Here is a 25,274-nt window from a genome sequence, read left to right as displayed (position 1 = left end):
CAAGGTTATACTACTTCCTAAAGGGTTTGGATGTCATCATGGCTAATGCTCTCCATTATTATGGCATGTTAAAGCTTAAACTTCTTTTTGAGAACATGAGTAAGAATTTTGCCAAGGGTAGGCCAAGACAGGACTCTTGAAGGGACTGAGGAAATGCAGTGTTCATTGCTGACATCAGTAAAGTGATCTTTCCTTTGCAAGGTAGAAGGATGACAATGGGAAAATTAATTACTGTTGTGGTATAGGTGTTGCTTTATATAAGCTACTATTGCAGTTTTCTGTTACTTTAATTAAAATTCAATCTTTTATTAAAATGAGTGGGTCTAATTTCCTGATTCTTCCCTTTTCAAACACCAAATGCCAAAGTTTTGTGTAGCTGAATCAGTTCATCAGGAAAAATTCAAGTAGTGATAAAACTACTAATATATTAAAAGTCATTGCAGGCATTCTGCTGCTAATCCACATCTAATTAAAAAGGCTGAAAAGTATATCCAAGTCAGGTGTGGGCAAAACTATGGAATTGTCTTTTCCATGGAGCTGTGAAGAACCAGGTTGTATGCTGTTACATGTGGGCAGAGTAAATATGATGTGTGTTATTGCTGGCTCGTGGACTTGGGTAGAGAAGTCCAGACTGACTGCAGAGTTTCTTTCCAAGAGGCTGCGGGTACTTGCTGTGAGTGCACCACCTGCTCTCTGCTCCTGGTTCTTCGGGATGGCTGCTCTATGAATACCTCTATGACTGATAAGATATCCTTTGGTTGTACTTAAGAGCCCCACAGGAATTTATTCCTCCCTCACATGTTCTTCTCCATTCCTCCTCTAGCTGTTTTTTGCAACCGGTGTCTCACATTGGCTCATCTCAGCCCCATTTTTCCATAATAATTGTGGAACTGTGCAGGAGTCCTGGATGTCCATGTTAGTACAGTGTAGGTGAATCTTGTGTTTCATAGCACAGCTGCAGGCTATCAAATGCTTAAATCATATCATGCTTTTCTGCATTACCGTGCTCTCTTTCAGCAGTAGCCTGTCCATTTGTGCCTTCCAGCTTCTGTCTCCTGCAGTCCTTTCCAGCCTGAATAATTTCACCTTTGTGTATCATTCAGGTGTCAGTGTTTTGGGGGTTTTTGTGTGTCATGTTTTTGGGGGGATAGACCAGTGGCTTTTACTGTAACAAACTTCTTTTTCTGAGTTCTTACTGAGTAGGTTGCTTGCATACAACTCCTGGATAACCAGTCAAAGAACAAAATTTTTCAGGAAATTGTATATGTCAACAGTAAAGTGGGAGTAGATTCAAGTTAATTTTACTTTTTCTGGCTTTCCTCTCCTCAACTGCCTCCACCAAAAACTGCCATCACTGAAATACTATTTTGGGCATTCCTAAATGTCGAGTATTTGGTGCTGGTAACAATGATAACTGTGTGAGAGGTTGTCCCATACAGCATCTTCGTGAGATGAAATATGTGAATCCCAGGTAACTTCCTCTTGGGTTTAACGAGGATAGAAGCTTCAAATTTGGCCTTCAGTTATTAGGAGGGGAAGCTCCTCTTACAGATTTGTTCTAGCATGAGTCGTGCAGCCTTCTAATGCAGTTTGTCATCACTGATTTTAGTAAGAGTGGAGCGATGCCTCTTTCCCTTTTCTCATGCAGATGTAGAATCACTGTTTCAGAGAGCTGCCAAGTATTTAGGCAACTCATACAAAGCAGAATATATCTAGCATGAGGTTGCCCAAACCCCCATTATTAGGACTCTGTATGAAAGGTAGGAGACTGAATTTTGGGCCTGGCTGTGAATTGCAGTGGAAGGATTCACATTTCAGTGTTTGATATCTTAGCTAACCAGTGTGGCTGTAGGTCATAAGATTGGATGACAACCATGTATCATCCTTTTCCTCCTCCTCATTGTTGTCTCTGCTTTGTGACTAATGCCAAGGTTGCCCTTTGAGTCCAGTCCTTCATTTTTGGATGTACTTGAGCAATTAGGAATCAACTAAACCTGCTTTGGTCTACACCAAGCTGAACCACCACTGTTGTAGTAGAATACATTCTGTCCATAGAAAGGTTGTCCACTGGGATATCTTGGAGCTAGAATCTTCAAAATCTTAGTATTCAAAATGCTGTTTGAAGGGAAGGGGTGGTCTTGGGTTTATCATTGATATCTGTATGTTTTACTGTTCACTTGTCATTGGTGTTTGGATTTCAGCTTTTGTCTTAGTAACATTTCTTAGTATTTTTAATGGATAATGTTCTCTTCTAAATCCTTTCCCATATAAATAATTGTCACATTGGGCAAAACTGAACAGGTGGTTTCTGCTCATATGTAGAATTCTATCAAAAACTGTTAAATAGGCTGTGATGTAAAAGTAGAGTTAGTCTGAGCTGTATTAACTGTGCTGTTAACACAAGCATTAACCAGAACACTCCATGCCAAATATCATAGTACAAATACAGCTCAAAATGGATTTTTACTTCCAGGAACAAAAATATTCTGCATAGGAGATGTTACCATTATTGCTGAAAACTCCTCTTAATGCAAGCATTTTTTTTAATACAGTATCTGCAGTAATAGAATGTTTAAAAGTAGGCCTCATCTCTCTTAATTCTTGGTGTCTAAAAATAAAAAAATAAAGTGTTTCTGTACCTTCTGTGATAGGTGAGGAGAGACATGTATGTGTGTTGGCCATTCATCCCACTCAGTCTAAGCTCCATGGGATGAGCTGCTCTCCAGTGGTGAGCCATTTGACCTTTTTAAATAGCAGCAGTTGAGATGGGTCATGTCCACAATCAATAGGAAACAGAGATTGTCCCATGAATTTTGTGTCCTTCAAACGTGTGACCGTCTTATGGGGGTTCCCTTATCTTTGTTACTGTTTTATTATGGTTTCCAAACTACCCCTTCCATCCATAGAACTTCCTCTAGGAGGTTCCTCGTCTGTCTCCAAGCAGTTTCTGTCTAGGTTTAAGGAATGAAGAGGAAAGGAAAATGATTGAGGTAGGGTTTTGGTTTTGGTAGGTTTTTTTATTGTTTGGGGATTTTTTGATCAAAAATGAGCTTTCTAAATAAGACAAAGGACTCTGTGTCTCCTGATAGATAAAGGAGAGAAAGAAAAAGCAAAGTTCATTCAGTATGTTAGATTAGAAACTGATACCTCAGAGACTTGCTACAAAATAAAAGTTGCTTGCCCAGTAGATTTTACTTAGCAAGGTGAAATTTCAGAGTAGAGGTCAAATCTTTCAGGATTGTGGAGGATGTGCTAGAGAGGTAGGAACTCAAAACATTATTAGGAAAAAATGTGTTATTTCTTTGGAGTGTACCAGTGATCTGCCTTCCAGATGCTATTTACCTGTACATATATTGTCATGCTTTCTAACTACCACTTTTTTTTACATCTTATACATACACTCTTTTGGTAGACAATGGATCTTCAGGATTCTTTATTTAGTCTGTTGTATGTGAGAGAGAAAGAAAGACAGGGAGAGAGAAATTCTAAGCAGTAGTCAAGATGACAGTTATGAGGAAACGTGAAAAGGGGTCAAAAAATAACAGCAACTCCCAAACCGTAACTGCTTTGGGAACAGAACTTTGGCAAAATTAATTCCATAGATTGCTCATAATGCTTTTAAGAGAGTAGTTTGGAAGGATAAGGACTTCTAAGATTGGGTATATTCCTTCATACTTCCTTACAAAATCGGTTGGGGAAATCTTTTTTAGTTTTAGAAGATGAAGCATTGTGGAAGACTGGCTTACTAACACTGACATACTAAAATAAACTGGTGATTTGTATTAGTGGGCAGTGGAGCAGTAATCATTTTAAGTGTACTGAAGGAGTTCGGTAAAGCTGCTAATGTACAAAAATATTCTGATTATAACCAGTTAGAAAACAAGGTTGCAGTAAATGGTATTTGTATCTTCAAAAACTGTGGGAGGATAATCTTGTTGAGCTCTGGGTCTCAGTGCCATATGATATCTAATCAGAAGAGCTTAGTATGGTTCAAAAATAATTGGGCTGTTGGATGTATAGCATTCATTTATACAAGGAAAATACAAACAGCAAAACATAAACCTGGTTGTTGGATCCACAACCTTATTTCAGGGGGGACGTATTTCTACTGGTATTGGAAAAATCAGAATGAGGTAGTAATAAGTTTGTGAGGATATGTATATGTCATATTTAATAATTAATTATTTACAGGAAGCAAGGTAGGCAGTGTTTATTTTTACCACAATACAAGAACAGACATTTAATTAATGTTTAATACCCTGAACATTAATTAAAGACTGCTTCCTTATTCCTTACATCGTGTCTTGCTAACCTGTGAAGCTCAGTGCCATATGATAGCTAATCTGAAGAGCTTAATAATATTCAAAAATAATTAAACTTCTGGATGGAGACCATCCTCTATTATCTTATACAGGAAAAAGATAAACCCTCCAGCTTCAAAGATGAGTTGGTAATGGCCAACACTGAAAAAACTTGACTGTTGGCCATTGCTCATTAAAAAGCTTGTGGATCAGTTGTTGCTGCTGCTGGATTAGAAGATAGAAGGGCAGACAGTCTACTAGGAGATACTGCTTGCTGAAGAAAACACTTTTACAAACGGTTGTCTTGGCCACCTTGGTTTTGCTTTCAAAGCATAAAACCTCCAGGACCAGGTGTGAAATGGCATAATACGCCCTGCTTTTCTTGGATATTTGTTTGTACATTAACTCAAATACTGCAATGGAGCTGTCATCCCAAAAGCAACTGAAGTTACTATTACAGTTACTGGTAGATTTCTGTCATGGCAGTACTCACTGGGATTTTTCTTTTTTTTTTTTTTTTTAATTGGAGGTGTTTGTTTACTATGTGTGACTTACATTGGCATTACATGCCTCCTACAGCAGGGAGGGTGAGTGAGATTGCTTGCTTGTTTGCATATTGTGGTGAGTTAACCCTGTCTGAATGCCAGGTGCCCACCAAAGCTTCTGTATCACTCCCCTCCTCAGCTGGACAGGCAGAAGAATATATAACAGAAGGCTGGTGGGTCGAGATAAGGACAGAAGAGATCACCATCAAGGGCAAACCAGACTCAGCTTGGGGAAGTTAATTGAATTTTATTACAAATTAAGTCAGAGTAGGATAACAAGAAATAAAACCAAATGGTAAAAACACCTTACCTCCACCCCTCCCTTTTCCCCAAACTTAGCTTAACTCAAAAATTCTCTTCCTCCCCCCTCTCAGTGGTACAGGAGGGTGGGGAATGGAGACTGCGGTCAGTTCATCACGTGTTGTCTCTGCTGCTCCTTCCTGCTCAGGGGGAGGATTCCACACTCTTCCCCTGCTCCAGCATGTGGTCCCTCCCACGGGAGACAGTCCTCCATGAACTTATCCAGCAGACTTCCATGAACTGCAGTTCTTCACAAACTGCTCCAGCATGGGTCCTTCCCATGGAGTGCAGTCCTTCAGGAACACACTACTCCAGTGTGGGCTACTCTCTGCATGGGGCCACAGGTCCTGCCAGGAGCCTACTCCAGTGTGGGCTTCCCATGAGGTGACAGCTTCCTTTGGGCACCCACCTGCCCAGGTGTGGGGTCCTCCATGGGCTGCAGGTGGATCTCTGCTCCACCATGGACTTCCATGAGCTGCAGGGGCACAGCTGCCTCACCACAGTCTACACCACAGGCTGCAGGCTCTGCTTCAGAGCCTGGAGCACCTCCTTCCACTCCTTCTTCACTGACCTGGGGATCTAGAGGGCTGTAGCTCTCACATACTCTCACTCTCTCTTCTGTGGCTGCAATTGCTTCAGCACAGTAACTTTTTCCTCGTATTAAATATGTTATCCCCTGTCACTGACAGGCTCTGCCTTGGCCAGCGGCAGGTCTGTCTTGGAGCCAGCTGGCATTGGCTCTGTCAGACATGAGGGAATCTTCTGGCAACTTCTCAAGAGAAGCCACCCCTGTGGCCCCCAAAACCTTGCCCCTCAAACCCAATACAAATCAACTCTGTGGACGCTTATACTTGAACCAGGGAGAGAACACTGTGACTGTAAAATTACTAGCTGATACGAAAATGTCTTACATTAGTTTGCAGAATATAACAGATTTTTTTCTGTCAGTTTGTAAGAACAACTTATATGGTCAGATTTATTGTATGAATTTGGTTTGGATCTTATGAGATTTAAATTAGCAAGCATCTTAAAGTTATCTGCATTTTTTTGCAGGGTATTATAGAGAAATCGAAAGTGAAAGGAATTCCTATCATTATTGATGCAGTAAGTATTTTCCTGATTTCAGTCAGTGGTGTGACATTTAAGAATCTGTTCAGTAAATGTTCTTCTTACTGTGCTTTGCAGGATGGATTGTGGCTCATTTCCCAGCAGCCTTCTCTTATTCAAGGCTACCAGCGAGCTATTCTTACTCCAAACTATATGGAGTTCAGTAGGCTGTATGAAGCCATGGTGAGCTGTTTTCCTTTTTGATATTTAAGTTTAATCTTTTAGTCCTTAAAAATAAATAACTTACTGCTGGCTTAAATATTATGTGCTGTTTCTTATATGTGGGGGAAGCACTCTCTGGGGTTTTATGCCATGGGATAATTGCCACAACAATGCATATTCTTAAACAGAGCTCTTTTTTTAAAGAAGACCCGTTCTCATGCAACTTTTAGCATTGCAATGGGTATAAGAAAAAATACCTGGAAAGACTGATGATGCTGCCTTTCTTTTTCCCCCCATGCATATGCTGAAGTAGAGTGTGTTAGAATGTATTGTTCTAGTAGCAAAATATGTACTGTGTATGGAATTCTTGTGTTGTAGCTTAGAGACCCCGTAGACAGTAGTGATCATCATGGATGTGTATTAAGACTCAGCCAAGCCATGGGGAACCTGACAGTTGTTCAAAAGGGAGAAAGAGATCTTATTTCAGATGGAGAGAAAGGTAAGTGAAACCTTTTGCTTTGAGTAATGTGATTGTTTCATTTTGTTCGCTTTCAGTCGCAGTCCAGTGGTTGGACTATATAGCAACTGGTTGTATTCCTCTGAAGATTGAAATGGAGGGATGGCTGCCTTTGCAGATCACCTTTAGATGATTTGTGTAAATTGATATTTTAAGAGTGCAACTTAACTCATTTACTGAAAAAAGTTGCTGATTTTATTCCTCATTTAAATGGTTGTAACTTATGTTTTACATTACACAGGTATTGAGAAATTTGTCACTTCCTAATATGGTTAAAGTATACTTAATAAAATTAGCTGCCTGTCTGATGCTTTTTATGCTGATCATTTACTGTTATCAGTATAAAATTAATTCACGAGTGCCTTCATCACATTTTGACTGCATGGTCTTATTTCAAATACATAACAAGCAGCAGCTCTGCTTCTAATTACTTAAATGCTAATCTCTGATAAATGTTTATGCTGCTTCAGAACTGTTTTGTATATACAGTCAATTTTTCATTATTGGGAGCCATGGGAGTATTTTGTAACAGAAAAACAGATGTAATATGACAACTGGTTTGTGCAGAGCCACCTTCCACGTACCCCATTAGTGCAGATACTGTAGCAGACTGTGAAACAACTGGTACCTGGAAGCAATGTAGTTACACCCACGTGGTAAAGGACTTAGGTCCTTCCAAGTTGCCCCACAGGAAGTCTGCTGTCATATTTGCACCCATGGCAACCTTGATTTGTAGCCTTGGACAGTCTGGCCAGGCTTAAGGGAGGATGAACACTGCCAGAGGATAAATGTCTTGACTCCAGTTTATGCCAGCTAGAGAGCTTTAGAGTGCTGTAGTTGTCTTCTTTTTCTGCTTTTATGTCAACAATGTTCTTTTTATACAGGGATGTTGCTTTCTTATGAATGTTGAGAAAACCGGTGAGCGCTTTAGATTGAACACATTGCCTAGTATATGTCTGCTCCCCTTTTGAGCTGTTATTCTTGAAATAAGTGTACTCCACCTGCCCCCCCCTCCCCATTTCTGGAGAGAAAGGTCACTGTCTCTAATGTCTCTTGTCATGCAGGATTCAAAGAAACAGGAAACAACTGGCACAAGTTTGATGTATGTCTTGTGTGGTTTGGGGGTTTTTCATTGGCTTTATTTTTTTACCCCACCTTGATTTTTGTCTCTGTTGTGTTCTGATATTTTTTTCTATTAGTGAAGTGGCTTTTGATTTGAAATAAAACCGGTTCTGTGCCTTTATAGCTGTTGATTGATGTCCAGCTATAGGCTACTTTCTTGTTCTTACCTTGTTTCCATCACTTTGTCTCCTGAATTATAGACATTACAGGCAGCATTGCTGAGCTTTAAGAAAGCAATTGTCAGGTTTAATGCAAGTTAGAATGTCTGCTACAAAAACTGTTTTTAGAGTTTGTATGACTTGCAAGAAGGTTCCTGAGAATTCTTCAGGAATTATAGACTTCAGCTTCCTTTTAACAAGAATGTTCTTTGGGTCTGGTCTGCCAGTCATTTTTTTTAAAGCTTCTCAAATGCAAAATTACATTAAGAAAGGAGATTCTACTGTGTGCTCTGTGCCACAACATGGAATATGTTGTCACTGACCTTCAACTCTCTCCCAGGTTTTTTGGTCTTAACTTTTTTCATCTGTCTCTTCTTATGATTTGATGTCATTTTTTTCAGCTAAGACAACATGCATCTTGATTCCTGTGTGAGGGAAATCCAGATCATTGGATCAGGCCAATGTCCTCTGAGCACAAACATTATGAAAAGATCTGTGTACTCCTCTTTATTTATCATGTCATCATCCCTTTGTAGTGCTTAAGGCCTGTCTATTTTCAGGCATTTTCTGCTTGAGCTCCTGTGCTTAGCATACTGACACTTTAGTTTTCATATATCACTTTTAAACTTTCTCCTTTAGGAATACATTACATGCATGCTTTCTGGGTTAAAAAAAAAGGGAGTAAGGGGGAAAAAGTAAGTCTCAATGCTCTCCAGGAAAAACAGAATTTGAGAAATTGCAAACTTTACTATGTAGCTTTAGTGTTTTGTGCTTGGCTATTGTGGAAGGAAGGCTTTTTGAGGGTGCCAGATTTTGCAGTAGGGAAGATTGGCTTGGTGAATACCTTGTAGGATGGAGTGATTGTGGTGGTTATTTTCACAGTACTTTTGTTCATGAGTCTGTAGGAAATTCAGTAGACAACTTACTTCTGTTAGCTGAAGACAAAAAGGGTTACCAGGTGATTTGGTATAAGCTGGAAGTACAGGTGTTGGTGAAGGATTACTATCAGCAAATAGCTTCGAAATCTAAGCAGAGAGGCTCAATAAATTCTGTTTGGGAGCTGAGGCTTAATAAATTCAAAATAAGGCAGATTTTATTAGTAGACATAGAAATTAGCTACTACAGTAACATGCCAGGGACTTTGGCAGATTGCCATACTGTGAAGTGTCTGGACACCTTTGAGGTTTGTTTTTGCAGATCAGATTAGCTGGTACAGGTGGTTCCTTACAACCTCAAAGTCAGTACCGAATCACATACATGGCCTCTGTGAAAGTAGTAGTAGTCCTCCACTATAAAGGAGGTTTTTCTATAATTTGTCTTCATTTCAGTCATGAGCTGCCAACTGCCCTGTAAACATAATCAACAAAGATTTTAAATTAAGTTTTATATACTCTTTTTCTCTTTCCTTTTGCAATTTCACATTATAGCTTGGTCTACAGTTGTTGATTCCCTGCTCTACAAAGATGAGCTTCACCATGCTCTTGGTAGGTGATATCAGTGCCATCACTGACCAGGGTAGGAATGAGTACTCAGCCTGTGGGTAAAAGGTAAGTCAGCTTTTATTCACTATGGCACAGCTCTCTAAGGTTATTATTTTATTATTCTTTGGAGAACTGGTCAATAATAAAGTGTGGTTATACCAGTCTTAGTTCCTAACATGTTTAAAATTTGGTTAGGTCCTTGAAGTAGAGGATTTGGATTTTGATTTTTAAACATTATAATGAGTTCCTCTGTATTTTCCCCAGCACTTTTGTTTAGCCCTCTTTCCTTCCAAGAGGCAGGTTTTATGGGTAACCATCCTGCTACTGCCTGTGACTATTTTTACCTGAAGTCAATAGCCAAATACAGTTTCTCTCCAGTTGCCCAGCTGTGACTATGGTCAAGAGAAGCAAAGAAGCATGCAAGAGGTTATACTGATTACTGACTGTGGGGTAAAAATTCAACTCTTGCCCTAACTCCTCAAGCAGTAACTTCTAATTTCTGACATTCATCTCCCTATACAGCTGTAAAGGAAGCTATTCAGTGCTTGTCACTCTGGGACTCACTCACAGCCGCTGAGCAAATCTTGCCTGAATTTTTAACTGAGAGGCAGCACCTTTATCTCCAGTCCTGCTTCTGCAGAGTGAGCAAAACGGGGAGGTCATGGTTCCTGTCCATTGTGCCACTGTGCACTCTACTGCCCATGCAGCCCAGCCTACCGTCTCCCTGGCACTGCTCACCTGTCATCATGATTATCCCCTGGCTCCTGTGCCTGTCCAAGAAAACTAATATAAAATTTGGGTCATTTTCTTTTAACTTAAATTGCCTGGTATCTCGCATTCAAGGACTTACCTAAGTTTTAAAAATGTGATTAGGGAATATAAAAGTATAAGCACCCTTTATATAAAAGCCAACTTACATTTTCCACATCAGTTGAGTTATTTTTCCAGCCAAAGTCATTAAACTTGGTTTCCCTGTCTATATGCACTCTGGGACATGTTTCTGGGACTCCACAATCTCCAGCTATGTGCTTTTGTGAAGTAACTTGCAAAAGGAAAAAGATAAATTTCTACTAGTGTAAGTATATGTCAGGTCAGAGATGTATATTGGGATTTTACTCAAAATCTCATAAATGGTTTAAATCAGAATCTTGCATTTGATGGAGCAAAATGATCCTTGATAGCTACATTATTTTGCATAGAAAATTGAAATCTTAAGCCTTTTAATTAAACTAGAATGTGTTTGTTGTGTAGGGTAGCTCATGTTAGCTGATTAATCCAGTTGGGTCGTAGCAGAAGTCAGAATGGCTGCATGTTTCATACATGGATTCCTGAGCACATTAGGGTGAGCGTGAAACTCCTTCTCTGTAAGAGGAAAGCAAGTGCAAAGATTTGTTCAGGATGTCTGAGATTCAGGAGTTAAATTTTAATCTCTGGGCTGTCTTTCAGTCTGCAGTCCCAGTAAATGTGATGTTTCACAGGTTCTTTAGCCTTCTTTACCATCGTCAGTACTACGTGTTTAGCCTTAACTAGCTATCTCATATTTCACATGTTGTGTTCTAAATACAAACGTAAAAGAAATGAATCTCTGGGATGGTTTTTTCACTACTGTGTGAACATGGTGAATCAGGAACAAGCAGACATACGTGACTTTTTATACTACTTCTGTTTTCTGAGTGTGATGTATCTAGGAGCTGGCATTGTAAATGGTGCTGCCTGTGTACAGCACAAAATTTGTGCTTCCCAGTTAACTTGCAGTGTTTGAGCTCAGCAAAACTGCTACATTCTGATTTTTTTCCTTCAAAGAGAGGACAACTATTTTCAGTTACATAACAGACTGTTGGTTTTTGTTTTGTTTTGGTTTTTTTTAAGTTAAGCATAAAATACCCATAAATAGGTCATTCTTCTGGACTTTGATCTGCCAGCAGATTTTGGGCTGGGAGTTCTTTCAGCTTAAAATTTGGCAGTGGTACAGTTAAGTGTGACAGTGTGGTCTGAATGCTTTCCCAAATTCTAACGCGTATCATATCTTCAAGGAGTGCTGAAAAGGGAGTGATGGTATCTTATTTTACGGCCTGAAATACATTAAACATAGAGCTACTAAATGACTTGGCCATAGTTGCCCAGGTCTGGGGCAGAGTTTTGAATCGTTTGGAGCCTAAAACTCTTGAATTTCTACTTTCCAATATTCTATCAGTATGACAGCCTGCCATTTTTTGTTTCTATTGCATTCATATTTCATTACAAATTATTTCCATGGAATTAAGTACACAAGAAATCCATGTGACTATATGTGAGGGATGTGTTGTATTTGCTGCCTAAAGCTCTGGCAGTATTTATGTGCTATTAACTCACTGGGACTGCATTGAAACTATTGAATAGAACTGTGGTTGTTCTGACTCTAGCAGATCTCCTTGCCATACTTCATGGAGGCGTTTCTTCACTCATGACATTTTTATTTCATCTAGCCTTTTCTTATGATAGTATGTGTGTGTTGCATGGATAAATGCTGGGGAGCTGGGTATTTTCTTTTCTGCAAAGTTACTTAGCATAAAAAAGTTTTCATTAAAAAACTGACTGTTACTTATACTGAGGTGGGTTTTTTTGATTCATCACCCTGTGAAATAATGACATCAGATTTGGTTGCCCAGACCTATTAGAAACCAAAACAAGACACCCTGTCACAACACCCAAGCCACCTTGACCAACATTAATTTTATGTTTCTCTCTCTTATGGTCTGTCAGTTGAATTATAGCTGAAACTCTCCGTTATTTGGATCGGACTGGTGTCTGACTACTTGACCTGAAGTGGCCTTGGTTGTTGCCTTTCAAAATCGACATGTGATGATTGTGGTGATTTTAGTCTTTGTAGTTTCCTTTTTGTCCTATGTCCAGTCATCTTGGTCTCCTCAGCTATTCCAAGAACCATGTTTTCTAGGTTTTCTGATGTGCATGTCCATCCCTAGTTGAATGTGCTGCAGCCTCACTGAGCAATGGACCAAAATTTGCTTCATCCTCCTGTAAATACATAATTCCGCATATCTCCAGGGAATAGAACTGCCCACCTTCTTGGCATCATCTCTGTCTGTTCAGTCACGTCCGTCTAATCGAGGTCTTATAACTTTGCCACTGGTTGTCACTGCTCAGTGCAACATAAGGACATCAATCCCCTGGTCCTTAAAGAACTGCTGGAGATGACTTCACAGCAGGGCACAGACATTTAGTGGGGGATGTTGCACTGGGGGAGTGGGAAGACAGCAGTTTATTTTATTTTTCTAAGAGAAGGCTGGGAAAAACCATCCAGAAGACCTTGTCCTATGCTGATTTTGCAGTATGCCAGTTTGTCTTGATGGTAGTTGGGATTCCTTCTTTTGTTTTAAAAGCTTTTAATAGTGACTGTAATTCAGAGGAATTTTTAAATCCTTTTCCTATTGCCTGTTGTAATGTTCATCATCCTTTTATTTTGAGATATTCTGTGATCAGCTGAGCTTCTGCACAAAGAATTGCCGAAGCGTTATACTTTTCCCTCCTCATTCAAGTGAATTTCCTGTAGTTCTGCTTCTTTGAAGGTATTCCATGGATTTGTTTTCCACCATCTCTGTGCAGAGTACAAAGGTCTGCTTTTGTTGTTGCCTGTGAGGTAGTCTGCACATATTTGAGACTTACTTTCTTAAAACCACAAACAAAAGACCACTTTTTTTTTTTTTAACAGAGTATTATAATTGGCCTAGTTTGAGGAGAGCTTGCTTTCCTGTACAGCTCAAAAATGACTGGAAGGTTGTGGGGCTACAGAATAGTGGCAGATGGTGACATACAGCTAATAAGCAGGGGCTTGTGCTCAGCTGTCAGTCAGAAGGCCCCAAAGCTTTTGAACGGAGGATTTCCATCCTGCCTCCTGCCAGGAGTTCAAGCCCTCAAAGTGAAAATCCTGTGAGATAGCATCTTCAAAGTAGCAGAATTAGATGTAATTTCTCCAAAGCACTGTATTTAAAATAAAAATAAGAATAAACCACGCACCTAAAAGGGCATACCTTCTTCAGATAGCTAACTCAGAAGGGCATTTAACTTGTGAAATTTGACATTAGCTACTGCTCACTGAGAAACACATCCAGAATCTTAATTTGAGAGGGGGAGGGGGAAGGGGAGAAGAGTGATTGGGAAAATGAACTGCTGGCAACGCTGCAGTGGTGTCTGTTGTGTTCGTGGTGACTAATGAATCTTTGTCCTCTCAGTGGCAGCAAACACACACAACTGCCTGGCCTCACAAGCCCAGCAATTATTGCTGGAAGAATTGGTAGGAAATGGAAGTGAAGTACAATTCTTTGCTGTTCCAGAAATGAACTATGCTAATGGACTGGAAGGGGTTTATTGGCATTATGTAGTTTTTTACTGGTTGCTATTTAAGAAGATTTATCTGCAAGTCCTTCAGTTTTGTTCAGATTTTTCCCATGAGTTTGTAAGAGAAAAATTGCATTTGAAAAATATGGGTACTACTCCCTCTAAACCATCTGGGCTGCTCTGTTTATACACCTTGGAGAAACCCAACCCAGGTGACTTGGGGTAAGAGCTGTTCTCCAAGCAATGTCTTGCTTTATACTTTGCTTGTGTACTTGGTGTGCTCAGGAGCACACAACAGTTGTGTGCACAGTCCTGAACCTGAGTAGCTCTGCAGTAGCTGGCTGGAGATGCTAAGGATCACTACTTGGCCACTGATGATTCTGCCAGCTCTTCTATTCTCCTAGGAGAGGAAAATAAATTTCTCCTGGGTTTTTTCTTCAGAGCCAAGCAAGAAGAAAAGCTAAGGGTAGGTACACAAGAGAGTTTGGAGAAGGGTAGCAGAATCGATGCTGTTTTCTTCTTGTATGCCTTAGGTATCCTTTAGGCTTCCTGCCTGGGCTTGTTAAGAGTGGAGAACAAAGGAGTTAAATGTAGTGAAACCACTTGCATCTTCTTCATAGTTAAAGCTCCACAAAGAGATCAGTTTGACCAAGGTCCTTTGTATACTTAAAATAGAAATGTAACATCTGATAACCTGACAGAGCCTATCCACAGTGACACTGCTGACAGAAACATACATGGATGCTGAGGGCACTTGATTGGCAGAAAAAACAAATCTGTCTTGCATATGGTTTTTACAAAGCCTGACGAAAAGGCTGTTTTCAGTAAAATACCTTTGTGATGGGCATGGTAGAAGATTTGAGATTTTAGTTCTGTTTTGCATTTGCTCTTTGTGAAATGCCTTGGTTTACATTCACAAACTCTGAAGGTCAGAGACTGAAGGATTGCATTTACGCAATGGCTTTGTGGAGGGACCTGGTCCAGTTTGGGTAATGGCTCATCATGGCACATGAATCACTAAACTCATCTGTGCAGGCTGAGTGAAGTGGAAAAAGTGTGTATATTGTGTGATGTTATTTGTAAAGTATTAAAAGGTAATCAGAAAAGTATTTTTAAAAATGTTGATGCAATAATTTTTCTTTTTTAAGAATAGTGTACTTCAGTCTGTGCTGCTGTCTCTCATTAGTCTCTCGCCTGTTCATTGCTGTGTGCCTCAGAGGTTAATAACCCTTGCAGCTGCAGTGGTGTCATTGTAAATGGAAGGAAAAAAGCACCTGACTTTGTTTTATGTTTGTCTGTTTGTAGTACTCGTGTGCAGTCATGAAGGAAGCAGCCGGAGATGTGGTGGACAGGGGGACCTTCTTTCTGGTTCTCTTGGAGTCTTAGCACACTGGGCATTTATTGCTGGAGCTGAAAAAACAAATGGGTATGAATACTAATAATTAACTTAATTGTTATGAGTTTGTGTTCTGCTGTGGCAACTGTTGTAGACCCTCTGTATAAATTTCCAAATGAAATCAGAGTCATTGGTACAAAGATATCCACGTACTTTTAAAAAATGTATGTTCTAGAGCAGTCTACATAGTAATAATTTAATAAGACAAACCCTTCAGTAATCTAACATCCCCAAGTCTGAGGCAGAAAAAGAGCATGAATTTGGATCTATTCCCAAGGACAGTTATGTATGAGATACAAGTTTTCAAAACAATTGAATGTAGGCTGAAAGTACGAAGAATAAGTAAGTGGTAGGCACTGGTAGTAGCATCTCTGTAATTCAAAAAACATGTCATTTGGCTTTGTTTTTGTAATTTGGTGAATCCTTCTGCATTGTGCCTAAGTAATCCAGTGGGGCAGGTAAGTTGAAACTTGCAAATAAAATACTGTTTCAAAGAGTGTAACTCTTTTAAAGGCCGAACGGCAGTTCACTTTATTCGTGCATAAAGCAGCCATGTAGCTGACTGTTGGCTTTTTGTTAAATTACATCAATTCCTGTCTGACTAGTTGGTCCATATAGTCATGTACTCTTTCTGTGAAAGCAGCTGCTTTAAATGAAGTTGAAAGGAACCCTGATAAAAGCAGTCAGGGAGTTACAGTCCCTCTTCTCTATAAGTAATGAGCTATGAAAGTTTGAGGAGTGGAGATCTTTTGTAGTCTTTTTGGATGCTGCATGCAGATGCACACAATTAGATGTTCATGGGAGTTAACTAGTCTGCTTTACCACAAGGGCACTGCAGTAGGTGCCCCAGGAGGAATGAGGGACCAACTGAACCAGACTTTAAAATTCTGAAATCTAACATAGCAATCCAAAAATGGAAGAGTTGCAGCTGTCACTAATGGAGGAATTTTGTTTTTATTCGCTAAAAGGGTGACTTCATTTTTGCTTGGGGTACAACAGAGTAGTATTAAATTGTTGGAGAGATTAGCAAAGGCAGCACACGTTCTCCAGGCTCTCCTGACTTGAACTCCTGTGGCTTTTCCAAACAGCTTGCTAAGAAACTCCTTATTTTATAGATGAAGGAAAAGTATAATTGGCATCAGCAATATATTGTGTTTCCTGTGGTGGTGTTAAGGTGACCCTTCACAAACACCTGCTGTACCAATCCTATCTACCTTGTGTGTTTCAGGAGAGGAGGAGCTTCTTGGGTTCAGTGAGTCAGGGCATCTGCTTGCAGACTGCACTGCAGGCAGTCCAGCCAGTCTTGCCACGCTTGTGCCTGGTTCTGTCATTTCAAAACAGGTCTGTGCAGAGTGGAATTTTGAAACAAGTGTTTTAACTGCCTTGAGCCCAGGAGCCTGTGCACAGCTCTTGTTTCAGAGCAGTATTTGGGCATCCAGGATTGACTCTCAGAGTGGCTTAAATACTCCTGCACCTTGATGAGTTATATGGAGTTGCCCCTTAAGTAACACCTAATTGTAAACTCATGTCCTGCTTTGCCTGTGTTTTACATCAGGATCCTTCACAAAACTCTCACTTGGCAGAGGAGTCAGTAGGTCCCTAGTGACTCACAGGCAGTGATGCCTCAGCTGTGGCTGAGCTTTGTGAGAATTTTAATCAGCCAGAACCTGGAGTGCAGCACTGGCTGCTGAACTATTCTGCAGTTGCTTTCTGTTGTAAGGCAGCAAAAGTGACTCCCATGGCCCAGCCTGTGAAAAGGTGCTCTGGAGGTGGCAAGACTGTGCTGGCTTCTCCAAGGGTTGTTCAGTGTTTGAGGTCTGGGGCTGGGTACGCTCTCTTGGGCCGTTTGTAAGCACATAGGAGACGTTAAGGCAGTGTGCCTAATTTCCGTCGTGGGCTATGGCGGTCACTGTACCGCTTTTAAGCTGGTATCATGAGGGCTCTGGAGCAGTCACTATGGCCCTGTTAAAAATCATCTCTTGCCTGCATCCCCACATCTTTCCTCACCCCCTGCAAGACAAAACTAAACAGAGTTACCCAGCAAATGGAGAGGAAAGGGAGTTAAAACGCTGCCAGGTGATATTTGATCTTCTTCTGTACGAAAGGATGAAGCATCAAATCAGTAAAACTAGACATGGATCACCTTCTTCCCCACTTTTTAAGCCTATTTTCCTCTTGCGTCCTTTGGCCCTGGTTTCTGAGTCAGTCACATGCTATGCCACGGATAGGGAAGTATTTGTTAAAAAAAATTCAGACAAAGATGTTCTGCAGTGAGTCTGAGAAACAGATGTTTGCTTAAGAGGCTTTCCTGGCATTTAGGGGTACAAAGATGATGTCCACCACCTTATGGATTGCACAAGAGTGTTTGGATTCTCTTGATAATGTTGTTGTTTTTTTGTTTTTTTCCTTTTAGTCAAAATCCCTTTCTAGTGGCTGCATTTGGAGCTTGCTCTCTTACGAGGCAGTCTAACCACCAAGCCTTTCAAAAATTCGGACGTTCAATGACAGCCTCTGACATGGTTTCAGAAGTTGGAACAGCTTTCAGCAAACTTTACGAAACCTGAAGCCAAAGCAGCAGAGAAGAAGAAAAGGAAGAACAATGACTGCAAGAGTAATTACATGTACCGTAGAATTTACATAAGTAATGCACCCTTTCAAGTGCTGTAGCAACATTGGTATGTTAGGTAGATCTTTTTTATTTTTAAGAATAGAAAAATATGATTAATGTAGATATTTTTTAAGAGTTTGGAATACAAAAATGTTTTGGCTGAAATAAGCTGTAGTTGCAGATCTGTTATAATATAATAAAACTAAACTGAAAGTATTCCTCTGTTCTTTTTGATAGTTATTGAGCAATAACTAAAGTGTGAACAGCAAAAAAATGCACTTGATATTTAGATAAAATTCTTCCACCAGCTCAGCTGAATTTCTTGGATTGCACCAAGGTTATCATGTTGTCATTCTTAGAACCTCTGTCTAGAATTAGCTATTGCACTTCAGTTTTTTGCCATGCTAGTATATTAAGAAGCAAAAAATAAGCCTCTTTGGAAAGGGAGTGCATGAGAGTTGCTGTAGATTTTGAATGTAATTAGTTGCCTTTTCCCATTCCCGGTCCCAGAGGCAGCATTCATTTGGACAAGGCACCCCTTCCTGCAATGTCTTATTTTGTTGTTTTTTAAAAGGTCCCCCCGTGGCAGAATAGGATATACTGTACGTATCTCAGCAGCAAAATTCATTAAACAGTAATTAGGCTTACCTGAAAAAAAAATTAAAATTCTGTTTCTTTATCTAGTCTTGACTCATCTGGAACTCAGTGTGATAAATTTGTGAAATTATCATTTGGAGAGGTACTAGGCGGGGCAAGAAACTCAGTGATACCCAACAGAACTGTCAGACTCTCAGTGATCATGGAAGAGTAAAGTGCTTTTAAAACTCCCGTTGCCTGCTGGGTTAGAGCTCAGAGAAGACCAGCACACAGATCCATAGGTGGATAGTAATTAGCCAGCAAGGAATACGAGTTGAAGGCAGCCCACAGCATGTACCTGTACTGTCGTAGCAGTGTGCAGGCAGCTGTATGCTGCAGGTTAAAGGCAGGAACAGAAAATGGTGGTTGGTGTCTGAGCTTCAAGTGCAGTACTTAGTACTTGGTACTTTTACTTTTTTAGAGCGCAGAGGCTTTTTGTCTGATCTTTGCGAGACAGGATGCTGTTAGGGCCACACTGATCTGGCACACTGGCAGGGCAGGTAAGCGTTAGGTATAAAGAGGAACTTGTGTGGGATTTTTGCACACTACAATTTGTTAAATTTTTGGAGATTCAGTCAAAGCTCGTAGGGACTAAACCAGTCTGGAGAGGGGGACAAGTTCATGCCAAGAACATTTAAGTGGGTACTGCCCTTGAGCCTCCAATCCAGCTCCAAGTGTTTATGCTCATTAAAGCACAGAACAAGCACATAATGTGTCTGGTTATTGCAATAGATGTTACCTGTTCACCACAACCACTCCTGTGCAGGGCTCCAGCTCTAGGTTGGCATGTGGTGTCCCACAGACCAGTCAGACTGTGTTCTCATACCTTCAATAGCTGCCTGCAGAAAGCACCTGGAATCAGAAAAGCTGCTCCAAGTATTTCCCTTCAGCCCTTAGAGTTGATATTTCTGGATGCACTGTGACTACTACCTCACCCTGATGCATTTTTGTTCTTCTTTCTAAACCAGTTACCTATTTTTAAGATAGGTTTTTAAATGTTTGCTCATGTTGGTCTATGAGGGTTCACAGACTACTCTTAAGAGATGAGGTTTTAGTGTTTAATTTAAGCAGTTTTGTAAACTGTCTGCATCTTTGGGGAAACTTAAGCTACTGTTATTTTTCCCCCTAAATCTATTTGAGAAGCCTACTTTTAAATTAAATCAGCAAGTTAAAACTGATTTTAAAACAGCTACTGGCTTTTTTTTTTTTTTTTTTTGTATTTAGAACATCAGTGGTACCATAATCTAAATGGCATTTGTAGGAGAAGTCAATCAATTAACAGAGCTCAGTACAGATTTCAACCTGCCGTGTTGGTTTTAAATCTACACAGAAGTTGTAACTCTGTTACTCACTAATGTATACAAATTGGTACATTTTTTAAACATTCTGGAAATGTAGCAGTTTCTTTTGGTAGGAAATAAAAATAATAGCAAATTGACTGTGTGGACTTTGTTTGGTGTGTGCTGATGACATTTCCCACAGCTGAGCTGCCTGCTCGCATTTCACTCTAGTTTGCTACAACACTGCCACTAGCAGAGTGCAGTACCAGCTGTGTCAAATAAGCACCTGCCCCAGTGCTGGTGAAGGGACACCTCCATCTTTTCTCTAAGTACCAATAATGGAGAAAGGGAACAGAAAAATAGCTACATGTTTTATTCCCAACAGTAGAAAAGAAAGCCTTTATCCTTTGGAACAGACAATTTGAAAGTACAATGCACAGAAGTGCCCTGTAGATGAAGCCATGTTCTGCTTGGTTTTTATCTTTTCATAAATTGATTTAAAGAAAGTGTGCCCATAGGTAAGTACCAGCCCCATATCAACTCAGGCCCTAGAACACAGGTCACCTCACAGGTAAGAGAGGCCTCTGCAACCTCTGCCTACAGCCACAGCAGCCAGGGACTGTTTTTAATGCAAACAATGGCAAAAGCAAAGGTAACTGAACAGGTAATAGCTAAGCATCCTAATTTTATCTTCCCAATTATGATGGAGAGATCCTGAGTGTGCTGCATTCCCAGTGCTAGAGAAATCTCAGTGTATTCTGTGCAAAAGCAAACTGTATACCTCCATATTACAGGTAAAGGTCTCACAGGACCAAACCAGCACCACTGCAATAACTTCAAGGCTAAAAGTGTCCCCCACTTCTCTGTCTGAGAGGAACAGAATTGTTGAACCAACAGGCATAAAACTAAGTGTTTTCACCCTCAAAGACAGGCCTAAGTTCTTGCCTCTTCCTTCGCTATGTTTAATTCTCAGTGTCAGCTCAGCAGAAGAGGGTGCAAAGGCAGATCACAGAGCACTTTGAGCTGGAACATTTCTGCAGCAGAATATGCCAGTGTTGGTGTAAGTCAAGCTGCTTCCCTGCTGCCCTGCACTCTTGATGCTTCTGCCATGTGTGCTTCAAGGCCTGTATTTATTTACCCAATGGCAGTGCCAACAGTTTTGCTCAGATTATTGTTGTTAGCCATTCTATTCCACAGACTATTTGGAAAGAATTAATATTTACAACAGTTGCCAAAGCAGCTGAAATAAAAAACAAGTCCAAAGATGAGGGATCAGCTTTGTTTCTCAGTCTGCTGCTCTGTCTGCCCTCCTTCCACAATTTCCCAGGTTGAAACAGCAGCTCTGTCCTGTAAGAAAAAGTATCCGGATTAGTCCCAGCATGTGGAGGCACAGGTTTTAAAACAAGATTCATACAGCAAAGCTACTAATCCAGTTAGTTAGGCAAAGGAGGTGGTGATACCATCTCAGAGGAATGCCACTGCTACTAATAATGCTCAGAGCTGTAAAACAAACCCAGATAATCCTTCCCAGCTAAGAAGGAAGAAACACACATTAGAAATGTCACCTCTTCAGTGTGGGATGCTGCAGTGGGGTGTAGACTTTCACACGAGTAGCTTCTGCTCAACTCCTGCAATTGCATTTTCATGTTTGAATGGCTCATGTACATGGAAAACACTTATGGTCAATACATGAGAATACGTATTGATTGCCTTCTGAACTTGGGGATAGAGTAATACGGTCATATTTTTGAAAGACAATAGTACAGTCAAACGGAATATTTCTGACTATTTAGATCCAGCTGTTTGTAATGGTTGCAAAGTTAATCTGAATATGAGCTCTGACTCATGAGAGATGCTGGGATACAGTGCTGAATTTTTTTTATATTAAAGTGAAAACTATTTTTGATGCATACATTTCACTTAGCAGCACAGCTGAGCTTGTGTTTCAAGCATGCTATAATGACATGAAGAGACAAATGGGTATTTTTTTAATCAGTTTGATACAAGTTAGGTAACTTCAGCCAACATCATCTACATCAAGCAGCCTGAGAGAAGAAACTACAAACTTAGAATCTGAAGGAGAAATTACCCTTTTTACAAAGCTGATTTTTAAGGAGATTGAGTTGGTTCTCAAGCCACCCCCTCCTTGCCCTCCCTCAAACCAGGGGTGTTCCTAGTCTACTCTGCATGTAGATGAGGCTTGTCTGCTTCATCTGTTCTGCTGCTTTTCCTCCTGCACATGGACTTGAGAAGTTGCTGGCTTACTTGAGCTTCATGTGACAGAGTGGAACCTGTTAGCAGAGGCATTGCTGCATGCATATCATCAGGCTCAGAAGTTCTGTGGCAATGAGAGGCTGGGTAGCACTTACTAGGCAAGCAGCACCCCCCTGGTGGGCTCTGTGTTACCAGGGCAACTTTCTAACAGCCGACCCCAGACGAGCAGACTCGTGCTGAGTAGGAAGGTGGGTAAGGCCATGTCCTGTTGCATGTGTGCTCTGGTGAGCCTGTGTCAGGAACTGCAGAGCTGCATGTTCACAGGACTCTTTAGGATTTGCAAAAGCAAGATGTGAGCAACCTTCACAGCACACCTTTGGATACTTCCATGGTATCAGCAAAAAAAAGCAGGACTTCAGCTTTGGAGGTGTGCTGTGTGTGCTCATCTGTGCGTGTGTGCTTTGTCTTCTGGCGCAATCTCTTCTAGGAGGAGCAGGAGACAGATTATGCTGACCTTCAGGTTATTAAAAACATTTTTTAAATAAATGGAATGGTCTGAATCCCGGTTCTGACCAACTTCTGTGAAGTTTTCACATGTAAATCCCTTTAAAAACAAAGCAAAACAAATCTGCACAAGGATGGAAATGGGGCTGTGGCTGTTTTGCCAATAGATCAAAAGGCAAGCTTCTTCTCCAAGACTTTGTCTCAGCACAGTTGTTTGGATTTTCAAACTTGCTTGACAGATGAGTGGAGCGAGGATTTACAAACAAGTTAAAGGAGGCAGATATTCCAGCTTCTCAGAGTATTCCTTTGCTTTCACAGCTGTAGCTCACCACCACAGTGCTCCGGCGCTCACCCAGTTTGTATGGCACGCTCGCTTTCATCCGAGACCCTCAGACAGTGACCACACTCCACAGCTGTTTTTAACAGGTGTGCTGACAAGCGACAGCTCTCACATTGGGCAACCAAAGCAGATGTATACTGTCCCTCCCTGATGTCATTGTGCTTTATATCCCTACCAGCAAAAGGATGGAAGCAGACTAGGCAGGTTCAGTTTCCCAAGCGAGGGAAAAATAAGCAGCATAAACCGGAGGGAGGGAAAAAGACACTGGAGAGAATACAAGGATTTGTCTGCATGTAAGGAGCAACACTGACCCACCAATGGGTGGAGCAGAGGTGAGAAGGGCAGTGAACAAGAGGAACTGGAAGAAGCAGGGCCATTACAGAAGTAACACAGCTCCCTGAAACCAGGAGAAGGCAGTAACACGATGGATGGGCTTCTCTTGAGCAGGAGGTGCCACTGAGGTAACGGAAAAGAACAGTGGCATTAGGTGTAGGCTAAAAGTAGAAAGCAGGATGGAGAGAGGAGTGGTACAGGAATCAGTAAAGTACTTGTGGCTCAGGAACAGTTGGGAATGGAGCTGATGAAGATGGAAGAGGCTTTCTCATGAGGACTTATTTTTGGTGGGGAATTTGGAGAGGGTAGAAGGAAGGAGTTATTTTTATAAGTCATCTCAGTTCACTTCCCAGTTCCTTTGCAATCTTTTTTAAGATTGCACACATTATTCATACCTTTCCTTCTGGATTGAACTTGGGCAATTTAGAGATTTCTGAATATTAGATTTTCAATGGCTAAACAGCATGCCCTTAGTAACTGCAGAAGTAGGTACAGCTTTCATGGAGACATGAGGCTGAGGGGGAGCAGAAGAGAAGGCAGCAATACAGCCAGACAAGGGCTTGACTTCCACCTCCTGCTACTGCAGTCACTCAGGGAGCAGGAAACAACACTGAAAGCTGATGAAGGGGAACAAAGGGCAAAAATAAGTGTTCTCTTAAAAAGTGATTAACAGTCTCTCAAAGAGGGTTACTGTCTTCTACCTTTAGCTGGATTCCAAAGGCAGCAAGATCTTCACGAAGACTGTCACAAGCCTCCAGGAGGGGTTTTCTCTCCAGCATTAACTGCTTTCTCTTTTCCTTCTGCTCTTGTTTGGATTCATTAACTCTTGGAGCCCCCTCCACTGGCACAGCATCTGCTGCTTCCGGCAGAGCCAGCGCATAGTGACGGACCCTTGTGCGGAACCTCACAAGCTCGTCAAGGACATTAGAGAGCACTGCAGAGTTGTCTCCTCCCACAGCCACCTAGAAATCAAACAGCGAGCTTTACAAACATCTGAGAATGGTATTTAAAAAAATCAACTCCAACTCAGCAGCACACATTGAGGCCTCATCACCTCTTCTCTTGATTGTACATCTTCCATATATTGGAATATATGGACTAATATGGAATATATGGACTAATGCTGGACAAAAAGTTCCAGTGGAGTCACATTTGGAAGTAGTTCAGTGTATTCCTACACAGGAAAGCATCTATGTTGGAGGTCAGCAGAGTGCTCTGACCTGAACATAACACACTGCATAACCTGAGTGTGGAACTCATCACCACAGAAAACCTCCAAGATGCCAAAAGTGTGCATAAGTTAAAACAGGGTTAGACAAATTAATGGAAGAAAGACCTGGCAACAGGAATCCAATACAGCAAGGAAGTCCAGCCACTAGCTCAGACAGCTCCTTGGCTGTAATAGTCCGAAGACCTTGCAAATGCATCAGCCTTTTACTCTGCCTTTGAGCTCCAGGCCTTCTTCAGGAAATACAAACCAGGAAAAGTAAGTATTTTCACTTTAAGTCTCTAGTCTATCCTTTCTCCTTGCATCAACAGAAAAATCTCCCCAAATCTACAGAACTTTCACCTGATCCACCTTGCCCAAAGTTACAGCCACTCAACCCAACAGAGCAGAAGCCATTGCACATGGTGAGTGGGCGTTTTCTGGCTGTAGGCAAGCCCCCTCCTTCCCTCAGCCAGCTCCGAGCTTCCTCAGCCCCCACTGGCTTGGTAGAAGTCTTGCTGGTCAATGCCTCAAGAAGAGAACAGACTTGCTCCTCCTAGAGAGTCCTGGTCCAACAGCTGCCAGGACGGGAGCTTGGGAGTTAGCTGAAGAGAAAGGCCACTCCTCAGCACTGGCACAGCCAGGCTCCTGGTCTCACTCTTGACAGAGAGACCATCCCTGTTTCTCATTAGAGGCAAACTCCTAAGGGGCAGGAAAAGGATGAACCT

General features: G+C 41.1%; 2 protein-coding genes across 13 annotated transcripts in view; one reads left to right on the top strand and one right to left on the bottom strand.

Annotated features, from left to right (window-relative positions):
* NAXD (NAD(P)HX dehydratase) overlaps positions 1 to 18,248 on the top strand; it is a 49,650-nt gene extending 31,402 nt beyond the window's left edge. For 6 of the 7 annotated variants that reach the window (XM_027743437.2, XM_027743435.2, XM_027743436.2 and 3 more), the window contains 5 exons: positions 6,200 to 6,250; positions 6,332 to 6,436; positions 6,794 to 6,914; positions 15,334 to 15,454; positions 17,838 to 18,248. In XM_027743437.2, coding sequence (XP_027599238.1) covers positions 6,200 to 6,250; positions 6,332 to 6,436; positions 6,794 to 6,914; positions 15,334 to 15,454; positions 17,838 to 17,988 — 549 coding nt within the window. In that variant the 3' untranslated portion in view covers positions 17,989 to 18,248. Of the gene's footprint in view, positions 1 to 6,199; positions 6,251 to 6,331; positions 6,437 to 6,793; positions 6,915 to 9,639; positions 9,760 to 15,333; positions 15,455 to 17,837 lie in introns of those variants that run through there. The other variant, XR_003544976.2, reaches the window with a different exon arrangement.
* Positions 18,249 to 20,308: 2,060 nt separating this feature from the next.
* CARS2 (cysteinyl-tRNA synthetase 2, mitochondrial) overlaps positions 20,309 to 25,274 on the bottom strand; it is a 45,356-nt gene continuing 40,390 nt past the window's right edge. For all 6 annotated transcript variants that reach the window (XM_039384704.1, XM_039384699.1, XM_027743450.2 and 3 more), the window contains 2 exons: positions 24,041 to 24,301; positions 20,309 to 21,295 (listed from right to left, as the gene is read on the bottom strand). In XM_039384704.1, the coding sequence (XP_039240638.1) occupies positions 21,221 to 21,295; positions 24,041 to 24,301 (336 nt within the window). In that variant the 3' untranslated portion in view covers positions 20,309 to 21,220. The remainder of the gene's footprint in view (positions 21,296 to 24,040; positions 24,302 to 25,274) is intronic.

The sequence above is a fragment of the Pipra filicauda genome, unplaced genomic scaffold (genome assembly GCF_003945595.2).
Source record: "Pipra filicauda isolate LSUMZ 115617 unplaced genomic scaffold, ASM394559v2 scaffold115_size4368891_pilon, whole genome shotgun sequence".
Classification (NCBI taxonomy): Eukaryota; Metazoa; Chordata; class Aves; order Passeriformes; family Pipridae; genus Pipra; species Pipra filicauda.
This window is presented reverse-complemented; position numbering and strand designations above follow the sequence as displayed.